At 40.8% G+C, this 24,764-nt stretch overlaps 2 protein-coding genes across 4 annotated transcripts in view; one reads left to right on the forward strand and one right to left on the reverse strand.

Moving 5' to 3' along the window:
- Window positions 1–10,832, forward strand: part of WDR3 (WD repeat domain 3) — a 31,047-nt gene extending 20,215 nt beyond the window's left edge. For 2 of the 3 annotated variants that reach the window (XM_027058267.2, XM_015076180.3), the window contains exons 16-27: window positions 671–727; window positions 1,992–2,092; window positions 2,311–2,422; window positions 2,844–2,978; window positions 3,255–3,305; window positions 4,289–4,354; window positions 4,842–4,934; window positions 5,423–5,470; window positions 6,369–6,412; window positions 8,060–8,188; window positions 9,701–9,794; window positions 10,097–10,832. In XM_027058267.2, the coding sequence (XP_026914068.1) occupies window positions 671–727; window positions 1,992–2,092; window positions 2,311–2,422; window positions 2,844–2,978; window positions 3,255–3,305; window positions 4,289–4,354; window positions 4,842–4,934; window positions 5,423–5,470; window positions 6,369–6,412; window positions 8,060–8,188; window positions 9,701–9,794; window positions 10,097–10,252 (1,086 nt within the window). In that variant the 3' untranslated portion in view covers window positions 10,253–10,832. The remainder of the gene's footprint in view (window positions 1–670; window positions 728–1,991; window positions 2,093–2,310; window positions 2,423–2,843; window positions 2,979–3,254; window positions 3,306–4,288; window positions 4,355–4,841; window positions 4,935–5,422; window positions 5,471–6,368; window positions 6,413–8,059; window positions 8,189–9,700; window positions 9,795–10,096) is intronic. The other variant, XM_015076181.3, reaches the window with a different exon arrangement.
- The window catches only part of SPAG17 (sperm associated antigen 17), a 231,586-nt gene continuing 211,519 nt past the window's right edge, over window positions 4,698–24,764 (reverse strand). The window contains exon 49 of the mRNA XM_015076178.3: window positions 4,698–4,884. The gene's annotated coding sequence lies outside the window, so the exon portion shown is untranslated. The remainder of the gene's footprint in view (window positions 4,885–24,764) is intronic.

A 24,764-nucleotide genomic window follows, 5' to 3' on the forward strand; every position in this document is an offset into this window, starting at 1 on the left:
GATTATGCCTGCAAATAGTTTCTGTCTTTCTGACTGACCTTGGTTGGGTTGAGACTGTAAAGTGGCCCTAACTGTGCCCAGCAGTGGTAGGTTTCTAAAAATTTATACGGGAATCAAAACATTTTAGGTGCACTAGGAAAGCCAGAGTTTTAAAGAACCCTTGGGTTCATAAATTTTGCTTGAGGCAAGTTCTATTTCGTAAGTTCAGAAAATCCTGTTGCAGCCAGTAGCTTAAGAGCATTGTTGGGTCTCCCGGGCAGTGCTTCGACACTTGGCTGTATGTCGGGATCGTTTGGGTTGCTTTTAAAACTAGAAGATTACTGGGCCCTGGGCCCCGAGTCGGCAGGACTGGATCTGACCTGGGAACATTGTTGTGAAGCGAGGGCCCAAAGTCTTTTCAGCTGAGAGGTGCTGTGAACGTCCCTGTGCCCTACTGTGCCTGAGGCAGTAGGCGTCAGGGGCATGCCGGGCTGTGGCAGGTGCATGCAGGGTCCGCATACTGGACCCAGGCTGAGCTGCCTTCAGTGGTTTGTCTTCTCGGGAAATACAAAGCAATCCAGAACAGTGTTCATTATATTTTAAAGTTATATTTTTGATCCACTTGTAACAAACAGTGCCTATATTTTATAGATAGATGTGAATTATTTGTTCTTTTCTTTTTAATACTTAGTTTTTTCTCTCACTGTATGGACACAAACTGCCTGTTATATGCATGGACATCTCTTACGTAAGTAAAACGTAAACAGTGTCTCAGAAACAAGTTGTCTTTTCTAAAGCACTTTCTTAGTTCTTGGCTTGCTATCTTCACTTCAGAGTATTTTTTCATCCTGTTGTTAATCTTTCACCCAAAAAAGCCATAAAATGACATATGTTATAATTGTACCTTAAATATGTATATTACTTTAGTACTTTCAGAATACGTTCACAAATGTCTTAATTAATCCTTAAAACTAACCCCACTGTGGATTTTCCAGATAGTATTTTGCTGTCTAAAATACTATAATTGGTAGACTGCCCTAAAATACGATTTTTAAAAAGGCTCCCCCTTTGTTCTGAAGGATAATGCTGGTGAGGAGGATGGAACTTGGCTTCGTATTTGGACACTTACCATATTTTGCACTATCTGTATACTTTTAGTCTCTTGACCAAAATCATATTTTTGCAATGTCTAGTTATGGCTAAGAGTGGCAATAATGTGTTTAAAGACACGATCTAGTCTGTGTGAAAGGGATCAGCCCCGTGCTCTAGCTGTTTGAATTCCATGCGTTAACAGTAGGTAGGTGTGACACAGTATTTCCGGTGTTCTTTTTTTAAATTTTTTGAATGTTTGTTTATTTTTGAGAGAGAGAGAGAGAGAGAGAGAGAGACAGAGTGTGAGTGGGGGAGAGGCAGAGAGAGAGGGAGACACAGAATCCAAAGCAGGCTCCAGGCTCCGAGCAGCTTAGCACAGAGCCCTATGTGGGGCTCAAACCCACAGACAATGAGATCACGACCTGAGCTGAAGTCAGACGTTTAACCAACTGAGCCACCCAGGCGCCCCGTTTCCGGTGTTCTTATGTTGACAACCATTTGAATGAGAAGTTGAGATAGGAAAGATAGGAGAAATAGAGATCAGGAACATGAGATAAAAGGCTGGGTTGCAAACTTTCCAGTAGGTTCTTCTTTCCTTCTTCCCCCAAATCCTAGGACAGAGGTTAGACATTCTTCTTCCTATGTGTTTAACAACGTAAATAGGTAACTGACATCAGGGCACACCACCACCCTATAGCAGTACAAACCCACTGGAGCCGCAGAGTTCTTGCTCTCACTCAACAAGCTTTTAAAGGCAACCTTAGATAAAAGCAAAGAAATAGGTGCTCTTGATAGATGAAATTAATTGTTTGGTATTGATTTTACTGTTTCCAGAAAAAGTGGGTTAAATGTTCTGGGTAGTCTAATTGTAGGGTTTCTGATAGTCAAGCAAAGTAACGGTTTACTTCTCTTCCTTGTAGGATGGGACACTAATAGCCACTGGCTCTGCTGACAGGAACGTGAAAATCTGGGGTTTGGACTTCGGGGACTGCCACAAGTCTCTCTTTGCGCACGATGACAGGTAGGTGCTGTCTTTTCAAAGACGTCCCTTTGCGTCACCTGTATCATTTCCCTTGTGCCTCTGTGTCTATTATTTTGGTGTTTTCAGACAGTCATAAATGTAAAATTCTAACATATAAATAATCAGGCATTCTAGAACTAGCTCTTCAAAACTATGTGCATGAGACTCTTCACTAATGTGGAATTTGATGACATTTGCTCCCTTCTCTCACTTTTCAGCGTGATGTACCTCCAGTTCGTACCCAAGTCCCACCTCTTCTTCACTGCTGGGAAGGACCATAAGATTAAGCAGTGGGATGCGGACAAATTTGAACACATACAGACTCTGGAGGTGACTCTTGCTGCTTAGTTTCCTCAGTTCTCAGTACTTCAGAACTTTACTACTCAGTACTCAGTACTTCAGAACTACTTTTTTTTCTTTTTTTAATTTTTTTTGTGTTTGTTTATTTTTCAGAGTGAGAGAGACAGAGGATGAGTTGGGGAGGGGCAGAGAGACAGGAAGACACAGAATCCCAAGCAGGCTCCAGGCTCTGAGCTGTCAGCACAGAGCCTGATGTGGGGCTCGAACCCACAGACTGTGAGATCATGACCTGAGCCAAAGTCGGACACTCAACCGACTGAGCCACCCAGGCGCCCCTTTCAGAACTACTTTTAAGATCAAGTGTGGGCTTCCCACTGATGTAGAGCAGGTATCGGTCAATGAATAAGGTATTTCTTCTCAGGGTTTTTGTTTTTGTTTCTTTTCTCTCCAGGGGCACCACCAGGAAATCTGGTGCTTGGCTGTAAGCCCCAGTGGAGACTATGTTGTGTCATCATCCCATGACAAATCTCTGAGACTTTGGGAGAGAACAAGGGAGCCTCTTATTCTTGAGGAAGAAAGGGAGATGGTAAGGACTTAGGCTTGGTTACGGAGGTGCTGGTGGGTATCTGACCTGCTGTCCCAGGCGCGGCGTTCTGTCTAGTGTGGCCACCCCTCAGTCAGTGCGAATCCAGGGACCTCCAGGAGATGTTTCCAGCACTACTGTCACCAATTCAGCAGCCACACAGAGACAGAGATGCTATTGGGGACTGCATTTTGAAAGAAGCAGCTTTTCAGTCTCATTTCACTTCATGTAGAGACCATGTTTTTTCTTCCAGATTAACTTCTATCTCTCTCTTGACAGCAAAGGGAAGCAGAATATGAGGAGAGCGTGGCCAAAGAAGACCAGCCAGTAGTAAGTAAATCTTCTGGGACTCTGAGATTGAGCCCTGTAATTATCTTATTTGAATTTACTTTAGTTTCAAGAATTTCTAATGGAATTAGAATTAGGATCAGATGCTGAAGTCATCACCAGCTCATGCAGGACGCTGTCTGTGCAGTCTTGTTTGATTCAACTGTATATCCTTATTTTGAGGGACAAATGACTGACCAAATTTGGTAATGCATGATTGTCATTATCGCTATTGTTTTGTTTCATTTTTTAAGGATGCCTCATGGAATCCTAGAACAAATAGAAAAATCAAAAGGTTTCAGAATTTGGGGTTTTTTTTTTGCCTTTAATTTGAGAGAGAGAGAGAATGTGTGAGCACATGCTAGTGGGGGAGGAGTAGAGGGAGACAGAAAGAGAGAGAGAGAGAATCCCAAGCAGGCTCCACACTCAGTGTGGAACCCAGTGGGGGCTTAACCCTCACAACCCTGGGACCATGACCTGGAACCAAAATCGAGAGTTGGACACTCAACTGACTGAGCCACCCAGGCTCCCTTGGGCATTTTCTTTAAACTTTTGTAGAATAGGATATTCTCATAATAATGAATATAAAATACTTGCCAATGTCTGGCACTTAGTAAGTACCCTATTAACAGTAGTTGGTAACACCATGTTACCATTATTATAACATAGTGATGTCTGTTCTTTTCTGGATATAAGATTAATTTATTGTTTTGTTTTTTTTTTTAATGTCTATTTATTTTGAGTGAGAGCATGTACACGTGTGCAAGCAGGGGAGGGGCAGAGAGAGAGGGAGAGAGAGAATCCCAGGCAGGCTCCACGCTGTCAGCCTAGAGCCCGATGTGCAGATTGATCTCACAAATCACGAGATCACAACCTGAGGCGAATTCAAGAGTCGGATGCTTAACTTACTGAGCCACCCAGGTGCCTCTAATTGGTTCCGTAATGCCTCTCAGCAATATTGTCAAGGATCTCTTTTTTTCTGGCAGGTTCCAGGAGAGACTCAAGGTGACAATTACTTTACTGGAAAGAAAACTATTGAAACGGTCAAAGCGGTAAGTTGATACAGAATGTAGTGTCTCATTTTTAAAGAGGATACCAACTTTTCAGTGAAAAGTTTTTGTCAACCAGATAGCCCTTTTGTGGCGAAAAGTCGATGAAATATGTAGGTGGAGATCATAACCCCTGTTTTCCTTCCTTGTAACCGAGGACAGAAGTAGTGCCAAGTCGGTGATGGTTTGTAGAAAGGAGAGCTCATTCTCCCCAGTGTTCTCCTCTCAGGTGCCAGGAGCTGCCCTGCTCCCTGAGTGCACGTACATACGGTCTCACCTGAATCCAAGACGCTTAGTGTCCTCCCCATAAATTAGAAAGAAAAGAAAAACCAAAGACGTCTACAAGTGGCTGTCTGGCACTCTACTGACACGTGTTTATTACACGGATTCAAGTTATCTGGTAGTTCTCTAGTCAGGTCTTCTGGTTGCAGTGTTCCGGGATGATGGGGCATGTGGCAATGATGTCTGTCCTTTGTCCCCATCTGTGTAGGCTGAGAGGATCATGGAGGCTGTCGAGCTATACCGAGAGGAAACTGCAAAAATGAAGGAACACAAAGCCATTTGTAAAGCTGCAGGGAAAGAGGTGAGATAGTCCATGAAGTTACACTCTGAGAAACATGTCTAAATGGAATTCCTGAGATGAAAGCCATCATTTTAGGACTTTCTTGACTCAGATCTGCAAATAGATCCCTACTACAGCTGGACTGTAATAGAGTCTTTCCTATTTCAAATATTAGAAAGAAGGAGTTGAGGGCCTAGGAGGAGGGAAGCTTGGTTTTAATGGAAAGCAAAAGAGAGGAAATTCCAGACTGAGGTGACCATTATATTGGGTAGAAACTCCTGCTCCTGCTTTGGTTGCAGAGGCACTGTAACCATTCCAGATTTCCAGATAAAATATTGTCCCAACTCATTCTCAGCACTATTAAAACTAAAAGGCCTGGTCATTGTTTTATATTCTTTCAAGTTGTAGGGTTTCCCTTTTCAAAACTAGAGTACGATTGTCGCCCCGCCTGTGACAGGCACTATCCAAGTGTTGTTTTTTAATGACGTGATTTAATAATTTCTTCATAGGTTCCTCTTCCCATCAACCCCATCCTGATGGCCTATGGCAATATCTCTGTGAGTAGAGTGTCTAACAGCTTCCCCCTGGTTACTCAGAGGTTCCTTTCAGGGACAAGAGAGGCAAAGTAGGAAGTGAGGAGGCATGATTTTTTTTTTTTAATGTTTGTTTATTTTGAGAGAAAGAGAGGAGTGTAAGTGGGGGAAGGGTGGAGAGAGAGAAGAGAGAATCCCAAGCAGGCTCCTTACTGTCAGCCCGGAGCCTGACACAGGGCTCGATCTTATGGACTGTGAGATCATGACCTGAGCCACGATCAGAGTTGGACTCTTAACTGACTGAGCCACCCAGGCGCCCCTCAAGAAGCATGATTTGAGGCTGGACGTATTGGGGAATACTTTGCCGTTAAAACTTTCTTTTGTCTTCCGTGGTGTTGAGTATTTCAAAAGGACCATTTTAGCGTAACTTCCAAGCCATCCTTTTTGGTTGGACTGGATGGCATTCTCGTATTTTCTAGGGCTTATTTGTCCAGTTTCCAAAGCCCTCTTGCAGATTCTGTCCATGTAAATGAACTTGGAAATTGAGGTTTCCGGAGGAAAAGTTGGCATACGTCAGTCAGATAGAGGAGGAGGGAGAAATGGGACAGCGTGTGCACATCAAGCAGTCTGCAGTATGTTCCATGCACGTGTCATTCGTTGCACTCATCCTGTGAGTCAGGGCAGCCTCATTTTACTGCTAGGAAACTGGCCTGACTCACAGATAGAAGGTAACACAGTTGGGGAGTGGCAGAGCTGGACTGCGAACCCAAATGTGACAGACTCTAAGCCCGCACATGCATTGCCCTCTTAGAGCCCCGTTTGTCATGTGAGCGGGATCCCTGGTGTTTAGGAGATAGGAATGAGGGAGCCTCCGTAGAAACCAACCCAGGGTATCACTGAGGCTGCTGTGCTTCCTTTACAGCCTTCAGCTTATGTGTTGGAGATTTTTAAAGGAATCAAGTCGAGGTGAGTCCCAGTGTATGGTTACAATTTGTCAGCTGACATTTACTGACTGCCTGTCTGACCATGAGATAAACAGGAGTTATAACTGAGGGTTATTTTCCATATAAGTTGAACTATGTCAGCATTTTGGTGGAAAATAATACATTATAAGGCTCTTTTTGAGGCAGAGCCAGGAGGCTCCTCCTAAACTATGAAGGGAAATTTTAGGGACAAACGAAGGGTAGTGCTACTGCACATTGGGGGTAATGAAAGCATCTATCATCAGTCACAAGTACCAACTGCTAACCTTTTCTGATTGTGTGTTTCCGATGGCTTATTTTTATTGGAATCCTGCTGTATATAATGTTGTATCCTGTCCTTTTTCACAGAATATTTCCTGAGCGTTTGCTCATGTTGCCAATATTCTTCAAAAATAAATTCGTTGCGTTATATCAAAACACTCATTGCATGGATAATTACTATTGGATTTGCTTTTGATTTTTGCTGTTAGCAGTAGTGCTTCTGTGAACACCTTTACATAGAAATCTTCGTTGTTGTTTTTTAAGATAAGAATCCTAGCATAACAATAACTGATCAATGGGCATGAGCTCCTTAAAGGTCTGTGTTGCAGAATTACTTTCCAGAATGCTTGTAATGACTTTTTACCAGGCTTTGAAAAATTCTTTGCCAGTTTCAGAGGCAAAAGGTAGTATTGTATTATATTAATTTCTTTCAATTATTAATGAATTTGTTGGCCTTTTGTCTTTTTTTCCTGTGAATTTTTAGTTTCCCTTTCTTGTACTCTTCAGTAATTTCTCATTGGTTTCTAAAAATTCTTTATATCTCTTGTTCTGTATTTTTAGGATCATGTTTCTTGTTTGTGATTTACCTTTGGGTTTTATTTATGAGTTTGACCTACTGATAGGTCATAACAATTCTCAATATCTGAATCTGTCCCTTACAACAAGAAGTAAACAGACCTGAGGATAATGACGAAACTTCACTAGAGAAACGTAAAAGAAAATTTAAATGAATGGAAGTGTTACACATTCCTAGAAGGGAAGATTCAGTGTTCTAAAGATTTACTTGTTTTTTTAAAAAAACTAATTTACAGGTTGGTGACTCTAGTTGAAGTCCTCTTGAGATTTGGAATTGGAATTGATGAAATGATATTAGAACTAGTTCAAAAAAAGGAAAACAAACAAGAAGAATAGCAAGAGAGAGTTAGATTCTCCTGGATTAAAAAGCTATAAAACTAGCAGAACTAAAATACTACAGGATTGTTGTCAGAATCAGTCAGTCATGAGGACCAACTTGAAAGCCCTGAAAGACAGTCTAAAATGTAAAGATTCAATACATGGTAAAAGAAGTATCATAATGTAAAGGCGGAACATTCAACAAAAGACTTTGGAGAAATTAGTTAATCTGGAAAAACAGTTAGATTCTCCTATCGTGTCATGGACCAGAATGCATCAAATAGATTAAAATATTAAATGTAAAAAACAAAACATGGAAAAGAGGGAACCATCCAGAATATAAACGAATATTAAATTTAACTCTGAATGGGTAAGAGCTATTCAAACATAAAATCATAGAAAAATCAGTAGAAGTTTTAAAATTGAGCAGGTTAAGAAACGTGGCATTTTTAGTGTTTATTCTCTTTGTCTTCAGCGAGCTGGAAGAGTCTCTGCTTGTGCTGCCTTTCTCTTACGTCCCAGACGTCCTGAAGCTCTTTAACGAGTTCATCCAGCTGGGCTCTGATATTGAACTTCTGTGCAGGTGCCTCTTCTTTCTGCTCAGGTAACCTGCTTTCCAAAGAGTACCGTGTCTACTCGGCCTGACCGCCCCGGTGCTACTTTAGCCGATGGTGTCCACACTGGAATTAGGAACCCCAATGTTTGAGACTCAGAGATGGTTACAGGATTTCACTGCTGTGTGACATAAGTTATTTCTTATGCTGTGGAATCAGTCTTGTCCTTAAACAAGGGTCATGGTGACCCATCTCTTTAAGTAATGAGGCGGAGCACTGCTCAGGGATGCTTAGTAGGCATAAGCCTCCAGGCTGCAGTGGCTCTGGTTCTGGTCTGTTTGCTGAGAGCCCAGTACCGAGTGGCCAGTTGGCCTCATTCGTTGTGTCTGTTTAACTGTTTAGTGTAAGCAAAAGGATTTGGTTTTGTCCTCCTAACAGCATCTGTGTCTGGAATAGTGCCTTTATTTTCCTGGGTCTCTAGAAACAAATGGAAACATCAGGGCATATCCAGAGGGAAGTAAGAAACAAAGGAAATATGTTTATTAGACTATTCTTAAATATGTAGAATTGCTCTTAATGTGTAATTGAGAAGAGTGTGTTTGTAGGAGTTTAAGGGTGTACTCTTGTATCTCTGCCCCCTCAGTCTCCAGCCGTTACAGCAGAGACCGGGAATAGAGACAGATCCAACACTCCTTGAAACGCTATTAGGAAGACAAGATACAAACTCATCAGCCAATACCAAAGAGTTAAAAAACTAACAAAGAGATATATTTAGAGAATTCGTATTTGAATTGACCTATTTTCATGACTCTTAATCCTGTGTTCCTTTTATTCCATCAAGATAGTAGCAATAGAAGAACAGGGATATGTTTATGTTAGTCTCTTGCCATATTTATAATTTGAGGCAAGTGATGAGGCCTCAAGTTGGCACTCAACGATGTTGCTAATAATTTCTTACTGCTTGGCATAAGTACTAAATCGGGGTTTCTGATCTTAAGGGAAACACTAGGAATATTTCCAGCATATCAGAGGGTTGGAGATGGCTAGTGCCTTACAAGTAGCTGTGACAGGTCACACATGAGTGTGAGTTACACATCGAGAACATGAATTCATTGTAGGTCATCTTGGTACTGTAGGTCAGAGTTTGACTCTCTCGTCAGTGACTATCTTCTTTTCTGCTGTGGCTTCCCTAGGAATATTAACAAACCTTTGTTGAGTTAGCATTTCTTAGCACGCTCATTCCTCTCTGAGCTTTCCTAGAATACCGTTGTCAAAGTCTGCGGCCTCATGGTAGATGGCAGGGAAAAGGGCCAGCTTTGCAAACAAGTTGAATGTGTCATAACTTTTAGGATAGTATGTTAAAATTGACATCAGATAAAAGCGAGTAGTAGAGAGGAAACATCTTCAGCCATTTTTTATACTGCCATGATATGGTAAAATTAATCCTTTTTTTTGCTTTTTTTTTTTTTTGTTTGTTTTTTGCTTTATCTGTTTGCTTTTCTAGAAAGGATGAGCGGAGCACTACCTCTCTTTGTAACGTGACTGTTTTGTTTTTCTATTAGGATTCACTTTGGGCAGATCACTAGTAACCAAATGCTTGTGCCAGTCATTGAAAAATTAAAGGAAACAACTATTTCAAAAGTCAGCCAAGTCCGGGTAGGTGTCCCTGTAGTAATGCAGTAATGAGGGGGAAATCCTAGTGTGTGTGTGACTTTGAAGTAGCACAGTGAGCTGTGCCTTGTCTTTGGTGATATTGACCAGACATATATCTGTATTGAGGTAAGATTTCCACTGTATTGGATAAAGAATAGAGAGAAGAAAACAAAACGAGAAAGACCTTAGACAAGGAGGGATGCCCAAGAACACCTGAAGCATTGGTTCTCCTGACTTGCACATGCTGCTGCGATTGAACTCAAGTGAGAGAATGTTCATCTCACCTTTCTTCTATCCCTCCACAGGATGTTATTGGCTTCAATATGGCAGGTCTTGAATATCTCAAGAGGGAATGCGAGGCAAAAAGTGAAGTTATGTTTTTTGCTGATGCTACCAGCCACTTGGAAGAAAAGAAGAGGAAGAGGAAAAAGAGGGAGAAGCTAATTTTAACATATACTTAAAATTGAAATGCGGTACCCTTTTCTTTTTATTTAAAAGGACTTCTAAGCTGTCAACTTAAAAATTACCAAAGACCAGAGCTTACTGTGTTACAGAAGATGTCAGGATGTGGTTCCCAGCTTTGCCTGAGGAGATCCCAATGTGAGATTATGGGCCCCATGTCTTGGACATAAGGCCTCAGAGTTCAAAATCTTTCTGTGCCCTCAGAGGTTGAGCCCTGCAGGAGGTGTTCCTATCATATTCTGTCAGGGAACAACGAACTTTTTTTTTGTTTTTTACTAGTTATTTCACTAGAGCTAAAATGAACATTTCAAAAGTTTTTCTTATTTCTGTGATAACAGAAGATTTGTTGATATGTTACTCTTTGTATTACGTTTTATCTCCTGCAGAGACCGTCAAGTGCACAATTGATTGCCCTCTCCCCATAAGTGCAGAGTCATGGACTTAGCTGAAAAGGACCATAAAAATGATCTAAAACAGCCTCCTTAAGCTCAACCTCTTGCAGGAGGTTATAACCGTATGTAAAAATATCTAATTGCTAATCTTTTCTACTTGTTTCTAATTAAAGTGTAGTTAAGCTGAGATGTCTTACTGGGCTTTTGGGTGATTAATACCATATACATATGTATGTACACGGTAAGGATTTGGGGAGGTGAGAATATTTTAGGAAAAGAAATGGATACATTCCTTTGGGCCTGACTTTTCTTTGTGGGAAGTTTTTAAGGCACTAATCCAACCTTGTTACAGTTCTGTTTGGATTTGTGTTTGTTTTTTTTTTCTTCTTTAAGATTTATTTAAATTCTCCTTAGTTAACCTACAGTGTAACATTAGAGTCACATGTCCAGTATAGTGATTCAGCACTTTCATACAACATGCAGTGCTCATCACAAGTGCACTCCTTAATCCCCGTTGCCTATTTAACCCATCTCCCCCCACCGCTTCCTTCTGGTAACCATCAGTTTGTTCTCCACAGTTAAGTCTCTTTCTTAGTTTGCTTCTCTCTTTTTCTCAGTTTGTTCATTTGTTTTGTTTCTTAAATTCCAGGTATGAGTGAAATCATAATTGTCTTTCTCTGACTTATTTTTCATAGTATAGTAATACTCTCTCGCTCCATCTATGTCATTGCAAATGGCAAAATTTCATTCTGTTTCGTGGCTGAGTGATATCCCATCGTATGTATGTACCACATCTTTATCCCTTCATCAACAGATGGACACTTGGGCTGCTTCCATAATTTGACTATTAAAGGTTTTGGTGCTATAAACATTGAGATGCATTGTCCCTTTGAATTAGTACTTTTGTATTCTTTGGGTAAACGCCTCATAGTGCAATTGCTGGATCATAGGTTAATTCTAACTTTAATTTTTTGAGGAAACTCCACACTGTTTTCCAGAGCAGCTGCACCAGTTTGCATTCCCACCAACAGTGCAAGAGAGTTCCCCTTTCTCTACATCCTCACCAGCACCTGTGGTTTCTTGTGTTGTTGATTTTAGCCATTCTGACAGGTGTGACGTGATCTTTCTTTGTAGTTTTGATTGGTATTTCCCTGATGACGAGTGATGTTGAACATCTTTTTGTATGTCTGTTGGCCATCTGGATGTCATCTTTGGAAAAAGGTCTGTCCATGTCTTCTCATTTTTAAATTGGATTATTTGTTTTTTGTGTGTGTTGAGTTGGGTAAGTTCTTTATAGATTTTGGATACTAACCCTTTATCAGATATGTCATTTGCAAATATCTTCTCCCCTTGAGCAGGCTTTCTTTTAGTTTTGTTGATTGTGTCCTTCGCTGTGCAGAAGCTTTTTATTTTGATGAGGTCCCAATAATTTATTTTTGCTCTTGTTTCCCTTGCCTCAGAAGACATACCTAGAAAGAAGTTGGCTATGCTCGATGTCAAAAAGGTTACTGTGTTCTCTCAGAATTTTATGGTTTCAGGTCTCACATGTAGGTCTTTCATCCATTTTGAATTGATTTTTGTGTTTGGTGTAAGAAAGTGGTCCAGTTTCATTGTTTTGCACATTGCTGTCCAGTTTTCCCAACACCATTTGTTGAAGAGGCTGTCTTTTTCCCATTGGATATGCTTTTCCTGCTTTGTTGAACATTAGTTGACCATATAGTTGTGGGTTCATTTCTGGGTTTTCTGTTCTGTTTCATTGGTCTGCATGTCTGTTTTTGTGGCAATGTCGTACTCTTTGGCTCACTTCAGCTTTGTAATATAACTTGAAGTCTGGAACTGTGATGCCTCCAGCTTTGCTTTGCGTTTTCAAGATTGCTTTGGCTATTCAGGATCTTTTGTGGTTCCATACAAATTTTCGGATTGTTTCTTCTAGCCATGTGAAAACTTCTGGTGGTATTTTGATAGAGATTGCATTAAATGTGTAGATTGCTTTGTGTAATATAGACATTTTAACATTATTTGTTCTTCTAACTCATGAGCCTGGAATGTTTTTCCATTTCCTTGTGTCATCTTCAATTTCTTTTCATCAGTGTTTTATAGTTTTCTGAGTATTGGTCTTTTACCCCTTTGGGTAGGTTTATTCCTAGGTATCTTATGTTTTTGGTGCAGTTGTTAATGGGAATGTTTTCTTAATTTCTCTTTCTGCTGCTTCATTATTGGTATGTAGAAATGCAACAGGTTCTGTATGTTGATTTTGTATCCTGTGACTTTACTGAATTAATGTGTCAGTTCTAGCAGTTTTTTGGTGGAGCCTTTCAGGTTTTCTACATAGAGTATTATGTCATCTGCACATAGTGAAAGTTGGACTTCTTCCTTGCCAATTTGAATGCCTTTTATTTCTTTTTGTTGTCTGATTGCTGAGGCTAGGACTCCCAGTGCTGTATTAAATAACTGTGGTGAGAGTGGACATAACTGTCTTGTTCTGTAGAGGAAAAGCTCTCAGTTTTACTCGTTGAGGATGATATTAGCTGTGGGTGTTTCATATATGGTCTTTATTATGTTGAAATATGTTCCCTCTAAACTTACTTTGTTGAGGGTTTTTATCATGAATGGATGTTGTACTTTGTCAAATGCTTTTTCTGCATCTATTGAGAGGATCATGTGGTTATCTTTCTTTTATTAATGTGGTGTATCATGATGATTGATTTGTGAATATTGAACCACCCTTGCAGCCCAGAAATAAATCCCACTTGATCATAGTGAATATGTTACTGTTGGATTTGGTTTGCTGGTGTTTTATTGAGAATTTTTGCATCCATGTTCATCAGAATATTGGCCTACAGTTCTCTTTTTTAGTAGAGTCTTTATCTGGTTTTGGTATAAGGATAATGCTGGCTTCATGAAATGAATTTGGAAGTTTTCTTTCCTTTTCTGTTTTTTCAAACAGTTTGAGAAGAATAGGCATGAACTCTTCTTTAAATATTTCATAGAATTCCCCTGTGAAGCCACCTGGCCCTGGACTTCTGTTTGTTGGGACTTTTTTTTATTACTGATCAGTTCTATGCTGGTTATTGGTATGTTCGTTTTCCTTTTGTTTCAATTTTGGTAGTTCATGTTTCTAGGAATGTATCCATTTCTTCCAGGTTGTTCAATTTGTTGGCATATAGTTCTCATAATATTCTCTTATAATTGTTGTACTTCTGTGGTGTTGGTTATTCTCATCTCTCATTTGTGATTTTATTTATTTGAGTCCTTTTTCTTGATAAGTCTGGCTAGAGGTTTATCAGTTTAACTGATGTTTTTCCCAAGAACCATCTCCTGGTTTCACCAATCTGTTTTATTGGGGTTGTTTTTGTTTGTTTTGGTTTTTTTTTAGTTTCTAAATAAGATAATTTATATTATTTCCCTTCTTCTGCTGGCTTTAGGCTTCATTTGTTGTTCTTTTTCTAGCTGCTTTAGGTATAATGTTAGGTCATTTATTTGAGATGTTTCTTGCTTCTTGAGATAGGCTTGTATAGCTATAAACTTCCCTCTTGTAACTGCTTTTGCTGCATCCCAAACAAAGGTTTTGGACTGCTATGTTTTCATTTTCATTTGTTTCCATGTATTTTTTTTTTTCTTCTTTGATTTCCTGGTTGATCCATTCATTGTTTAGTAACATGTTGTTTAGTTTTTGTGTATTTGTGGTCTTTCCAAATTTTTTCTTGTGGTTGATTTCAAGTTTCATAGTGCTGTGGTCTGAAATATGCATGGTATGATCTCAATCTTTTTGTATTTGTTGACGCCTGTTTTGTGACCTAATATGTGATCTGTTCTGGAGAATGTTCCATGTGCACTTGAAAAAATATGTATTCTGTTGTTTTAGGATAGGATGTTGTAAATACATCCGTTAGGCCCATCTGGTCAAGCGTGTCATTCAAAGCCATTGTTTCCTTGTTGATTTTCTGTTTAGGTGATCTGTCCCTTGGTGTAAGTGGGGTATTAAAGTGCCCTACTATTAATGTGTTATTGTGTATAGTTCGTTTATGTTTGTTATTGATTGTTTTATATATATTTGGGTACTTCCGAGTTGGGTGTGTAAATACTGAACAATTGTTATATCTTCTTGGTGGTTTGTCCCCTTAATGATTATATGGCACTCTTGTCTCTTTATAAAGTCTTTGTTTTAAAGTCTAGTTTGTCCAATAGAAGTACTGCTACTCTGGCTTTCTTTTGACATCCATTTGCATGATAGATGTTTCACCATCCCCCCACTTCTATCTGTAGGTGTCTTTAGGTCTAAAATGAGTCTCTTGTAGGCAGCATATAGAAGGGTCCCCATGTCTTTTGATTGGAGCATTTAGTCCATTTACATTCAAAGTAGTTATTGATAGACGTGTATTTATTGCCACTTTATTTTTTCTCGTTTCTGAAGATTTTCTTTGATCCTTTTCTTCTTTTCGCTTTTGGTTTCCTTTGTAGTCAGAGTCCCCTTTGAGATTTCTTGCAGTGCTGGGTTAGTGGTCATGCATTTCGTTTTTGTCTAGAAAACCGTCACTCCTTTTATTCTGAATGATAGCCTTGCTGGACAGAGTACTCTTGGCTGCAGATTTTTCCCACTCAGCACTTTGAATATATCCTACCACTCCCTTCTGGCTTGTCAAATTTCTGTTGAGAAATCCCCAGCTAGCCGTATAGGTTTCCCTTGTAAGTGAGGGACTTCTTTTGTCTTGTTGCTTTTAAGGTTTTTCTTTATCCTTATGTTTGCAAATTTAATTTAATTATAATATGACTTGGTGATGTGTGGACAGGGATCTGTGCTTGCCTTGTAGGCTAGGGGCCCGCCTTGCTGGGACTGAGGCAGGCTTGACTGAGAAGAGCAGTCCTGCCAGAGCGGAGAGGTGTGTGGGGCTTGGAGTAAGCAAATTAGGCAGCCAGTGTCAACACTGAGCTGCTTCCCTCAGGGTGGCTCTGTGTTTATGCTGAGGGGCAGGGGAGGGAAATGGTGCCTGCCAGCTCCTTTGTTCCCAGAGAGGTATCTATGGTTGCCTCTCAGGGATGCTGTGGAGAAGAGTGAATAATATTCCCTCTCTGTGCCCCAGGCGTCCTTCTGATGTTTCCACACTATTTCCCCCTGGGTTGTGTGTCTGCTTTCTCTTCAGGAGCAGCACAGTGCCCCCTGGGCTCTCTCCCAGCCAAGCCACTGCTGACCTTTAAAACCAGGCTCTAAGCCCGCTGGTTGCAGCCTTTCTCATTTTCCAAGAAAATGGCTTTAGGGAAATATTCTCCTTCTGCTTCCCCTGGCTGCTATTCCCCTCTGTCATATATATACATACATATATACGTACGTGTATATATAAATGCTGTTCTCTGTGACCACAGCTCCCTTGCCTCCACAGCACCCATTTCTTCCCTAAAACACATCTCCACACTTACTACCTTCTTCAAGGTGGCCTCTTCTCTGCCTTTAGTTGTGGAGTTTAGTCTGTCAATTGATTTCTGGGGTATTTAGGGTGATTTTATAATTATCTAGTTGTTGTTTGTCGGACAAGATAAGCCCAGGGTTCTCCTACTCCACTGCTGTTGTCTTCTGTCTTCTTGAGTCAGTTTCAGTGGGTGGTGTCCTTCTGTGAATATGTCCATTTCATTGGTGCTGTGTTGTGGTGCCACCATTTTCTTGACAGTCTCGGAGCTGTAGTCCTTGTGGTGTCATTCTCTGAGGTCCCCACAAGTCCAATACTGTTCCTACACATAACACAGTCACGGAAGCAAAGTAAGGAATATAGTGGGGTTATTCACTGGGCAGAATAGGAGTAAAGAAAGATTCTTTTGGCATAGAGTTCCTGAGGCTTAACTACAAAAAGGTAAGAGAAGAGATCGCATGGTGGATTTTAGTCTGAAGCAGCAGACTTTTCTTTAGGTGGCTGTTCCTGCCACTAGAGAGAGGAGTTAGTGTACTTACTGAAAGGTGTCTTAGTTCTTGAGTGAGCAAAGGCTGGATCCACATCACGTCTGTGCTTGTTGGAAGCGTTCATCCCCAAATAGCTGCAGCATCTCCCATTAACATTTTTGATGGTTCCAAACCAAAGCAAGTCAGGAGGGTACTCTCCTTGTGTTTTAGAAGTGTTGCTTTCCCATTTCTCTACCATCACTTAAGATTAACAGTAGTAGGGGATTTAAAGGTGTTTCTGTGTGGGAAGGGTTACACACATCAAAGAGAAGGAGGGCTTATGGCAAATGAAGTGATGTGTGCAGGAAGTAACTGAGTTCCAACTTTTAATCAAAATACTTGAAACTCCTTACTCCTAAAGGTTTGAGGTTAACCAGTGAGTTAAAAAGTAAATTTTAAGCCAAGCCAATTCCTAGTCATTTAGTCAGCATATAATGGCTTCGCCAGCCATTGGCTACATATAATCCTTAGTACAGGAACCATTTTATGAATAATATCCCTTGCAAATCATGCAGTGTTACCTGTAGAAGCTGGTGATGCCATAAAGAAAAGCCTCATGAATGATTTATTAGTATAACATCTAAGCTTGTATTATTTATATATGTCTTTGTTTAAGAAGATTTGCTTAACCATTTTCAGATTTTCTGGCTGGAAGTTAGGTACTTGGTGTACCGGGTATTAAATGGTTTCTCAGTGCGAGTGTCCTAAGTCATAACTCTCCCAAAGAAATCTATAAATCTGGCAGATGATATGGGACAGCGCAAGGAGGCAGTGGTGTTTCACTGAGGACATGACTGTGTCTAGGGTTCTGCTCACTTATCCACATAATCGATGAGCCCGCTCTGTGTAGCCTGTCCATGCCAGGCACGAACTCAGGAAGCCGCCCGGCCTCCGTACACTATCCACAGTCCACCCCTTTTCCTCATGATATAAGATCCTGAGTTTTGAGATGAGACTGAGGTTCTCACGAGAAACATCATCTTATATTCTAAGCCCCGTCACTTTATTTCTGAGATGTTGTGGGCTCGAGCAGCTCTCATGTGATTTTAGGACAGAGCACACACCTCGTCCGATCTTGTCAGGCCTAGTGCCAGCTGCCCCCGTGTAATCCCTTCCCGGTGGGAGTGGTTGGGACCTGGCTGACTGACTTCTGAAGAACAGACTACAGCAAATGTAGTCTGTTTTCCAAGATTGGGGTATAAGACACTGAATTCCACCTTGCTCACACTCTCAGGCTCTTCTTCTTCTGATGAACCAGGCTGCCTGCTGTAGGGTTCCCTAAGGAGAGGCCCACATGGCAAGGAGCTGCCTCCTGCCAATGACTGCCCGTGTGGGCTAAAAGCAGATTCGTCCCTAGTTGACCCAGAGTATCCAACCGAGTTCTGCCTGGATTCTGGAACCACAGAGGCAAGGAGATCTTAAGTGTCTGTTGTTTTAAGCCACTACATTTTAGGGTGATTTGTTTTGTAGCAATAGGTAACTAATACGGCTTCTGTAGAGCAAATTACTTAACGTGGTTACTCATCTATAAAATAAGCAGGTTAGTGTCTACCCTCATAGAAGTGCTTACTGGCTCAAAATAAACACATGGTGCTGTTACTGTGGGAGACACACAAGATCTAAAACTACAGAATGATTCCAGTACACACACATAGGAGGGATGGGAAGGAAATAGACTAACATGTTATCTGGTAGCTCTGGGCAATATTACAGAGAATCTATAGACTAGATGTTTGCCTTTAAGATGAAAGAATAGGGGAAGATGGTGGTGTAGGAAGATGCTGGGCTTACCTTGTCCTGCTGATCACATAGATTCCAGCCACATCTGCCTAAATAACCCAGAAAACCGCCAGAAGACCAGCAGAATGGACTCTCTGGAGCCAAGCATAGACAAGAGGCCCACGGAAGAGAGTAGGAAGGGCTGAGAGGCGGTGCGTGCTACACGGTCTGGCGGGAGGGAGCCGGGGCGGTGGAGGGGCAGCTAGCCCACCCGGCAAGGCAGAGCCCCCGAGTCTGGCTTGCAAAAGCGGAGGGGCCGGACTGCATGAGTTCTGACAGCCAGCAGAACTTAACATCTGGAATGTTAAAAGTCAACAGTTCTGCTCCCGAGAGTGGGTAGGGCAAGAGGACGCTGGGAGGGAGGGTTGTTAAGCCCTGGAACACAGAGCTCAGCTTGGTGGGGGGAACAAAGGTGCTGGCAAGTGCCATCTCCCTCTCCCACCCCCCAGCCAAAATTCCAAAGGGAACTAGTTCCTGTCACCGAACTTGCTTGCACCACGCAAATGCCCAACGCTGTGCTTCTGTGGATCCATCCCTCCGACAGGTCGGCCTCCCTCCCAGTGCCGCAGGACCCATCCCTCAGGGGACCACCGAAGGCAAAGTGAGCTAAGCCTGCCCTTCCCGCCCCTGTGCACCTTGTGGATCCACCCCAGCTAATATGCCTGATCCCATCAAAGCAGCACCACAAACCTGGCAGTGTGCAAGTAGCCCAGACAGGGGCCACACCACTCCACAGTGAGTCCTACCCCTGGGAGAGGGGAAGATAAGGTACACACCAGTCTGACTGTGGCCCCAGTGGTGGGCTGGGGACAGACATCAGGTCTGACTGCGGCCCTGCCCACCAACACAAGTTACACCAGACAGCACAGGGGAAGTGCCCTGCAGTTTGGAGCCACTGCAGGGACTACCCAAAATGAAAAAATGGAAGAACTCTCCTCAAAAGAAACTCCAGGAAGTAGTGACAGCTAATGAGTTGATCAAAAATGATTTAAGCAATATAACGGAACAAGAATTTAGAATAATAGTCATAAAATTAATCGCTGGGCTTGAAAAAAGCATAGAGGACAGCAGAGAATCTATTGCTACAGAGATCAAGGGACTAAGAAATAGTCATGAGGAGCTAAAAAATGCTATAAATGAGGCACAAAATAAAATGGAGGCAACCACTGCTCCGATTGAAGAGGCAGAGGAGAGAATAGGTGAATTAGAAGATAAAATTATGGGAAAAGAGGAAGCTGATAAAAAGAGAGATAAAAAAATCCAGCAGTATGAGGGGAGAATTAGAGAACTAAGTGATGCAATCAAACGCAACAATATCCGTACGATAGGAATTCCAGAAGAGGAAGAGAGAGAAAGGGGCTGAAGGTGTACTTGAACAAATCCTAGCTGAGAACTTCCCCGATGTGGGGAAGGAAAAAGGCATTGATCCAAGAGGCACAGAGAACTCTCTTCAGATGTAACTTGAATCGATCTTCTGCACGACATATAGTTAAAACTGGCAAAATACAAGGATAAAGAGAAAAATCTGAAAGCAGCTAGGGATAAACAGGCCATAACTTACAAAGGTAGACACATAAGAGTAATAGCAAACCTATCTACTGAAACTTGGCAGGCCAGAAAAGAATGGCAGGAAACCTTCAATGTGATGAACAGAAAAAATATGCAGCCGAGAATCCTTTATCCAGCAAGTCTATCGTTCACAATAGAAGAAGAGATAAAGGTCTTCCCAAACAAAAACTGAAGGAATTCATCACCACTAAACCAGTTCTACAAGAGATCCCAAGGGGGATTCTGTGAGTGAAATGTTGCAAGGACCAAAAAGTACTAGAGACATCACTACAACCATGAAACCTACAGACATCACAGTGACTCTAAACCCGTATCTTTCAATAATAACACTGAATGTAAATGGACTAAATGCTCCAACCAAAAGACATGGGGTATCAGAATGGATAAAAAAAGACCCATCTATTTACTGTCTACAAGAGACTCATTTTAGACCTGAGGACACCTTCAGATTGAAAGGGGATGGAGAACTATCATGCTACTGGAAGTCAAAAGAAAGCTGGAGTAGCCATACTTATATCAGACAAACTAGACTTTAAATTAAAGGCTGTAACAAGAAATGAAGAAGGGCATTATATAATCATTACAGGGTCTATCCATCAGGAAGAACTAACGATTATAAATGTCTATGTGCCGAATACGGGAGCCCCCAAATATATAAAACAATCATAAACATAAGCAACCTTATTGATAAGAATGTGGTAATTGCAGGGGACTTTAATACTCCACTTACAGTAATGGATCATCTAGACACAGGATCAATAAAGAAACAAGGGCCCTGAATGATACATTGGATCAGATGGATTTGACAGATATATTTAGAACTCTGCATGTCAAAGCAACAGAATGTACTTTCTTCTCGAGTGCACATGGAACATTCTCCAAGAAAGATCACATACTGGGTCACAAAACAGCCCTTCATAAGTATACAAGAATTGAGATCATACCATGCACACTTTCAGACCACAATGCTATGAAGCTTGAAATCAACCACAGGAAAAAGTCTGGAAAACCTCCAAAAGCATGGAGATTAAAGAACATCCTACTAAAGAATGAAAGGGTCAACCAGGCAATTAGAGAAGAAATTTAAAAATATATGGAAACAAATGAAAATGAAGATACAACAATCCAAACGCTTTGGGATGCAGCGAAGGCAGTCCTGAGAAGAAAATACATTGCAATCCAGGCCTATCTCAAGAAACAAGAAAAATCCCAAATACAAAATCTAACAGCACACCTAAAGGAAATAGGAGCAGAACAGCAAAGACACCTCAAACCCAGCAGAAGAAGAGAAATAATAAAGATCAGAGCAGAAATAAACAATGTAGAATCTAAAAAAAAGAGCAGATCCATGAAACCAAGAGTTGGTTTTTTGAAAAAATAAACAAAATTGATAAACCTCTAGCCAGGCTCCTCAAAAAGAAAAGGGAGATGACCCAAATAGATAAAATCATGAATGAAAATGGAATTTTTACAACCAATCCCTCAGAGATACAAGCAATTATCAGGGAATACTATGAAAAATTATATGCCAACAAACTGGATAACCCGGAAGAAATGGACAAGTTCCTAAGCACCCACACCCTTCCAAAACTCAGGAAGAAATAAAAACTTGAACAGACTCATAACCAGCAAAGAAATTGAATCAGTTACCAAAAATCTCCCAACAAATAAGAGTCCAGGACCAGATGGCTTCCCAGGGATATTCTACCAGACATTTAAACCAGAGATAATACCTATCTTTCTCAAGCTGTTCCAAAAATAGAAAGGGAAGGAAAACTTCCAGACTCATTCTATGAAGCCAGCATTACTTTCATTCCTAAACCAGACAGAGACCCAGCAAGAAAAAGAGAACTACAGGCAAATATCCCTGATGAATATGGATGCAAAAATTCTCAATAAGATACTAGCAAATTGGATTCAACAGCATATAAAGCATGATCAAGTGGGATTCATTCCTGGGCTGCAGGGCTGGTTCAACATTTGCAAATCAACCAATGTGATACATCACATTAAGAAAAGAAAAGAACCATATGATCCTGTCAATCGATGCAGAAAAAGCATTTAACAAAATTCAGCATCCTTTCTTAATAAAAACCCTCAAGAAAGTTGGGATAGAAGGAACATACTTAAACATCATAAATGCCATTTATGAAAAGCCCACAGCAAATATCATCGTCAACGGGGAAAAATTGAGAGCTTTCCCCCTGAGATCAGGAACATGACAGGGATGTCCACTCTCACCACTGTTGTTTCACATAGTGTTGGAAGTGCTAGCATCAGCAATCAGACAACAAAAGGAAATCAAAAGCATCAAAATTGGCAAAGATGAAGTCAAGCTCTCACTTTTTGCAGATGACATGATATTCTACATGGAAAACCCGACAGACTCCACCAAAAGTCTGCTAGAACTGATACATGAATTCAGGAAAGTTGCAGGATACAAAATCAATGTACAGAAATCAGTTGCATTCTTATACACTAATAATGAAGCAACAGAAAGACAAAGAAACTGATTCCATTCACAAGTGCACAAAGAATCATAAAATATCTGGGAATAAACATAACCAAAGATGTAAAAGATCTTTATGCTGAAAAGTATAGAAAGCTTATTAAGGAAATTGAAGAAGATATAAAGAAATGGAAAAACATTCCATGCTAATGGTTTAGAAGAATAAATATTGTTAAAATGTCTATACTACCCAAAGTTATGTACACATTCAATGCAGTCCCAATCAAAATTGCACCAGCATTCTTCTCGAAGCTAGAACAAGCAATCCTAAAATTTGTATGGAACCATAAAAGACCCCAAATAGCCAAAGTGATTTTGAAGAAGACCAAAGCGGGAGGCATCACAATCCCAGACTTTAGCCTCTACTACAAAGCTGTAATCATCAAGACAGCATGGTATTGGCACAAAAACAGACACATAGACCAATGGAATCGAATAGAAACCCCAGAATTAGACCCACAAAAGTATGGCCAACTAATCTTTGACAAAGTAGGAAAGAATATCCGATGGAAAAAAGACAGTCTCTTTAACCAGTGGTGCTGGGAGAACTGGATAGCAACACGCAGAAGGATGAAACTAGACCACTTTCTCACACCATTCACAAAAATAAACTCAAAATGGATAAAGGACCTGAATGTGAGACAGGAAACCATCAAAGCCCTAGAGGAGAAAGCAGGAAGAAACCTCTCTGACTTCAGCCGCAGCAATTTCTTACTTGACACATCCCCAAAACAAAAGGGAATTAAAAACAAAAATGAACTGTTGGGACCTCATGAAGATAAAAAGCTTCTGCACTGCAAAGGAAACAACAAAACTAAAAGGCAACCAACAGAATGGGAAAAGATACATATCAGACAAAGGGCTGGTATCCAAAATCTATAAAGAGCTCACCAAACTCCACACCCGAAACACAATCCAGTGAAGAAATGGGCAGAAAACATGAATAGACAGTTCCCTAAAGAAAACATCCAGGTGGCCAACAGGCACATGAAAAGATGCTCAAGGTCACTCCTCATCAGGGAAATACAAATCAAAACCACACTGAGATGCTACCTCACACCAGTCAGAGTGGCTAAAATGAACAAATCAGGAGATTATAGATGCTGGAAAGGATGTGGAGAAACGGGAACCCTCTTGCACTGTTGGTGGGAATGCAAACTGGTTCAGCCGCTCTGGAAAACAGTATGGAGGTTCCTCAAAAAATTAAAAATAGATCTACCCTATGACCCAGGAATAGCACTGCTAGGAATTTACCCAAGGGACATAGGAGTGCCGATACATAGGGGCACTTGTACCCCAATGTTTATAGTAGCACTTTCAACAGTAGCCAAATTATGGAAAGAGCCTAAATGTCCATCAACTGATGAATGGATAAATTGTGGTTTATATACACAATGGAATACTACTTGGCAATGAGGAAGAATGAAATATGGCTTTTGTAGCAACATGGATGGAACTGGAGAGTGTTATGCTAAGTGAAATAAGTCATACAGAGAAAGACAGATACCATACGTTTTCACTCTTATGTGGATCCTGAGAAACTTAACAGAAACCCATGGGGGAGGGGAAGAAAAAAAAAAAAAAGAGGTTAGAGTGGAAGAGAGCCAAACCATAAGAGACTCTTAAAAACTGAGAATAAACTGAGGGTTGATGGGGGGTGGGAGGGAGGGGAGGGTGGGTGATGGGTATTGAGGAGGGCACCTTTTGGGATGAGCACTGGGTGTTGTATGGAAACCAATTTGACAATAAATTTCATATTAAAAAAAAATAAGTACAGCAGGCATCTTTCAATCTCATTAAGTCTGTGATCACCTGAACAGAGGCATAAAGGCAACATCACTGAAGTCATTTCTTTTTTGGATAGATTCATGAAGTTACTTTTGATAGATTGGTGCCAACAGGAATTATGTATCTTTTATTTGGAAGCTATTCTGTCCAACTAGTGATGCAAACTTTACCTCTTCTCAGTTTGGAGTAACTTCCAAAAGTCATTAAGTAGAACTGACATAAACCATGAATTCAGTGGTTCCCAGAGTATAGTTTATGATCTCTAGGGGTCCGTAAGACCTTTCAAGGAGTCTGCAATGCCAAAAATACTTTCAAAACCATATTAAAATCCGTAGTAGTTTAAAGAGTGTTCTCCAAAAATTCATGTCTACCCAGAACCTATGAATGCGTCCTTATTTGGAAAGAGGGTCTTTATAAATGTAATTAGTTAAGATGAGTTCACACTATATTAGAGTGGGCCCTACATCCAGTGATGGTGGCCGTATAAGAATGCAATGTTAGGAGACACACAGGAGGCCGGGGGACCACAGAGGCAGAGACTGCGA

Source organism: Acinonyx jubatus, chromosome C1 (genome assembly GCF_027475565.1).
Source record: "Acinonyx jubatus isolate Ajub_Pintada_27869175 chromosome C1, VMU_Ajub_asm_v1.0, whole genome shotgun sequence".
Lineage (NCBI taxonomy): Eukaryota > Metazoa > Chordata > Mammalia > Carnivora > Felidae > Acinonyx > Acinonyx jubatus.